The sequence below is a fragment of the Cajanus cajan genome, chromosome 1, assembly GCF_000230855.2.
Source record: "Cajanus cajan strain Asha chromosome 1, NIPB_CcT2T_4, whole genome shotgun sequence".
Lineage (NCBI taxonomy): Eukaryota > Viridiplantae > Streptophyta > Magnoliopsida > Fabales > Fabaceae > Cajanus > Cajanus cajan.
In genome coordinates, this window is record NC_138517.1 from 4957703 (window position 1) to 4962007 (window position 4305).

Sequence of the window (4305 nt, forward strand, 5' to 3'; positions counted from 1 at the left end):
CAGGTCAACAAGGCAAACTGTGCAAGACCAAGTCCAAATTGTGTTACATGACATTTTCGACAGTTTCAACTTTCATCACAAATTGCCGTATCAGCCAGCTAAATCCAAACACAATAAACTATAAACAAAAAGAGAGAGAGATTCCATTTTTATCTATTTGTGATTTTCTTATATGCCGAATGGCATAAAGCATCAATAACTCCGATATGCAACACCAATGCATCATAAGACTGAGTGATATTGTATCAATAATATAATTATAAAAAAAAAAATTCAATAACCGTAGAAATACATGTACCAATAGGCAATAGCTGTAGAAATGTCAAGTTAGTACATATATACACAAAACTTGTCTCAGAGTGCAACAAACAATTAAGGAGGAAAAAAAAATGCAGACCCTTCATGAGGCCTCTCACACATGCCCTCAATGTTGTTGTTGCAACTGCACAACCCCATTTTTCAACTCACCAACACCACACACCAAAACACCACCAAAGCACAGAAACAGTTCTGCTGAGTGGAGACACAGCTTTGCAATCACAACATCATCATCTATATTCCCAAACACTCAATTCACCAACCATGAGTCTCTTCCATCACTCCATGAATCATTCAATGAGTTCACCAAAGTGTACCCTCAGTATTATGAGACTGAACAAGTGGACCATGTTAGAGCCAAAGACTATTCCCACCTCTCACTTTCAAACCAAACTTGCCTTGATTACATTGGCATTGGCCTCTTCTCCTACTCCCAACTTCAACACCATGACACATCTAAAAACCAACTAGCCTCATCTTCATTTCCTCAAGCACCACCTAATTACTCAGACTTTCCCTTCTTTAGCATATCCTGCAAGACTGGGAGCCTAAAGACTTTGTTGCTTCATGGGGGGCAAGACTCAGAATATGAGGCTGCAATGAGGAAGAGAATCATGTGTTTCCTTAACATATCTGAAAATGATTACTTCATGGTTTTCACAGCCAACAGAACCTCAGCTTTCAAGCTTGTGGCTGACTCATACCAGTTCCAAACCAGTAGGAGGCTTTTGACAGTTTATGACTATGAAAGCGAGGCGGTGGCAGCGATGATTGATTCCTCGGAGAAGAGAGGAGCAAGAACCATGTCAGCTGAGTTCTCATGGCCAAGGTTGAGGCTTCAGACAGCAAAGTTGAGGAAGATGATTGAGAGCAAGAGAAAGAAGAAAAAGAGAAAAGGACTTTTTGTTTTGCCACTTAGTTCAAGAGTAACAGGAGCAAGATATCCTTATCTGTGGATGAGAATAGCACAGGAGAATGGATGGCATGTGTTGGTTGATGCATGTGCATTGGGGCCTAAAGACATGGACTGTTTTGGCCTTTCTCTCTTTCAACCAGATTTTCTCATTTGCTCTTTCTATAAGGTATTTGGGGAAAACCCTTCTGGATTTGGATGCCTTTTCATCAAGAAATCTGCCATTTCCACCTTGGAATCTTCCCCTTCTGCAGGAATTGTCAACCTTGTACCAGAAAAGCAGCCTCGTCATCAAGTATCAGATGATTCTTCTGGCACTGACAAAGAACTTAAACACAAACCAATACCAACAAGCCTACATGAAGAGAAACCATTTCCCTTGCCATCTTTCTCAGGTCCAATACAAACCAAACAATCTGAAACAGTTGAACAAAGAGAACCACACCCAAAAGCTCCTCCGGGTTCTGAGATTGAGGAGGTACAAGAGCCAATTAAGACCCTTGAGAAAAGTAATGTCCAAGAAAGTGACATTCAATGTAGTTGCTTAGACCAAGTGGATTCTCTAGGATTGATTCTCATCACTAACCGGTCAAGGTACCTGATAAACTGGCTGGTGAACTCAATGTTGAAGCTTAAGCATCCCAACACACAAGGGGTTCCTTTGGTAAAGATTTATGGTCCAAGGGTGAAGTTTGATAGAGGGCCTGCTTTGGCATTCAACATATTTGATTGGAAAGGTGAAAGGGTCGAACCTGTTCTTGTTCAGAAACTTGCTGATAGAAGCAACATCTCTATCAGCTATTCATTCCTGCATCATATTTGGTTTGCAGATAAGTATGCAGAAGAGAAGGGGAGAATCCTACAAACCAAAGGAGTTGTGGCAACCAACAAGAAGAAAGACACTGTTGGAATCACTGTGGTTACTGCTGCATTAGGCTTCCTGGCTAATTTTCAAGATGTCTATAAGCTTTGGGCCTTTGTTGCTAGATTCCTTGATGCTGACTTTGTGGAGAAAGAGAGGTGGAGATATATTGCCATCAATCAGAAAACAGTTGAAGTTTAGTTGATTCCATCAATGGGTCTTAGAAGAATCTACAAAGTGTGTATTCTGCTGAAATTTTCATGTATATGGAAATTTGACTCTCCAAGGAGAAAAGGATTACTTAATACTTACGCTATTCATTCATTTGTATGATACTCTGATTGATTCAGAAACTATGGATAATTCATTATGTTAAATATAGTTTGTCTCTGTGTTGTTTTGTCCTAGCATATGAATTTTGGCAGGTCCATAACTCTAGCCGACATTGAAGGGTAATAAATTTACAAGAAGAAAATTGAATGTAAAATCTAATTCAAGGGCTATAAAGGATCCACTTAAAAAGTGCTAGTTTCAGCAGGAAAAAAAAAAAATTAACACTGACATTTCTGTTAATGAGAAAATTATGGTCACATTCATTTGCTTGGTTAGTTTATACTCTCTTTTTTTCTTTTTTCTTTTTTAAGTTTGTTTGAGTCAATTCAGTTGATTAAGTTGTGGAACATGAATTGTGAGGGCACAGTTTCAATCCCTAGCATTTCTCTCCACCCTTTTCCATTCTCTTAAAAAGCTTATAAGGAGTCTCTCCGTAAACAAAAATAAATAAAAATAAAAGCATGTTTTCACTAGAAGCATCGCACCATTTTGGCTGGCACAGGTTATAAGCTCTATCTAAAAATGTCCTAGTACTTTTATAACTATGTTTTCTCGATACTTACACTATGTAAAATCTCTCTGAATTTTTTTAAATTTTGTTTTAATCCCTTAAAAAGAATTACATTATTTTATTTTCTCTAATTTGAAAATATATATTTTTTTCTTTCTCAAAGCGATTTAGACGGTGTTTTTACAAAAATATATTATAAATCACTCTAAAGACCAAAAATAATGTACTTTTGGATTACAAAAACTAAAATGGGATTTTTTTTAGAAACTAAAACCAAACTTAAAGAAATTTAGATATATTACTATTAATAATATTATTAACACTCTTTTCAAAGGGCCTTCTGATAAATAATATGGATTTTGTTCTGGAATGGGCTCGACAAAGGCCCAAACACTGGAGGAAAAGCTGTTCCAGTCACACTCATTAGTTAGGTACACGTGGTTTGAGTATTTTAAAATGTTTACATGTTTCCCATTTTTTTATTTTATAAATTATCGTCTTGATTTAAATTTTTTTTTTTTGTTCTTTTAAAGAAAATCAACTTGTGTTTTAAACTTGCACACAAGTAATTAAGAGGTGTGGGTTTATGTACATATAAGATAAGGTTAAGTGGGTCCCCGGAATGCAAATTTATTAATTTCCTTTCTCCTTACGTAGCATGATAATGCCCTTGAGGACTTTATGACCACGAAATTCCAAACCTAAATACGGCCATGTTTCAATGTCTTGTAATTTGAAGTTGTGGTTTTCCTTTTGTTAATCATTTTCAACTGTCTTGTTAAGCCTTATCAATTGTCCATTGTGTCAGACTTAAATCATTTTGATTTTTATTTTGTTAGGAGAGTTGTCAAGTGAATAAAAAATTCGACTAGATTGGGGAATGAATTTTTATATACTAAACATAAAATCGTTATTTTATGTGAGAATATTTTTAATTTTTTTTATTAAGCGTGTTTATAATATTTTTAATTTTTAATTTTATTTAATTTATTTATTATAGTTATTTATAAACTAAATATTAATAATTTAAAATAAATTAACAATAAAAAAATATATTTGTAGTATAATATAAATTATTTATCATAAATTTAAGACTAAATTATACTTTTGATCATTTATTTTATTTATTAAATTTATTTTGGTGCTTTATCTCTTAATATTTATTTTGCTTTTTATTTTTTAAATTTGAATCAATTTGGTCCTTTTTTAAATAATCATTATTTTTAATTTTGAGACATGATTTTAAATTATATTTGTATTGATCCAAAATTTGAAATTTTTTTTTATTAGATTCACTCATATAAAAACTATTGAACATAACTAAAATTTAAATAAAAAAAAGTGTCACAAATATAGTAAAAATTGTGT

The 4305-nt window shown here is 33.8% G+C and overlaps 1 protein-coding gene across 1 annotated transcript; it reads left to right on the forward strand.

Moving 5' to 3' along the window:
* The first annotated feature begins 242 nt into the window (after positions 1 to 242).
* LOC109819136 (uncharacterized) lies at positions 243 to 2505 on the forward strand. Its single transcript, XM_020384747.3, has one exon. It carries the CDS (start codon positions 390 to 392, stop codon positions 2292 to 2294), a length of 1905 nt encoding a protein of 634 aa, XP_020240336.1. The 5' UTR covers positions 243 to 389; the 3' UTR covers positions 2295 to 2505.
* The last annotated feature ends 1800 nt before the right edge of the window (positions 2506 to 4305 follow it).

Bases quoted from the DNA above. Each gene is read 5' to 3' on its own strand.
- LOC109819136 (XM_020384747.3), top strand. From the start codon at position 390: ATGCAGACCCTTCATGAGGCCTCTCACACATGCCCTCAATGTTGTTGT.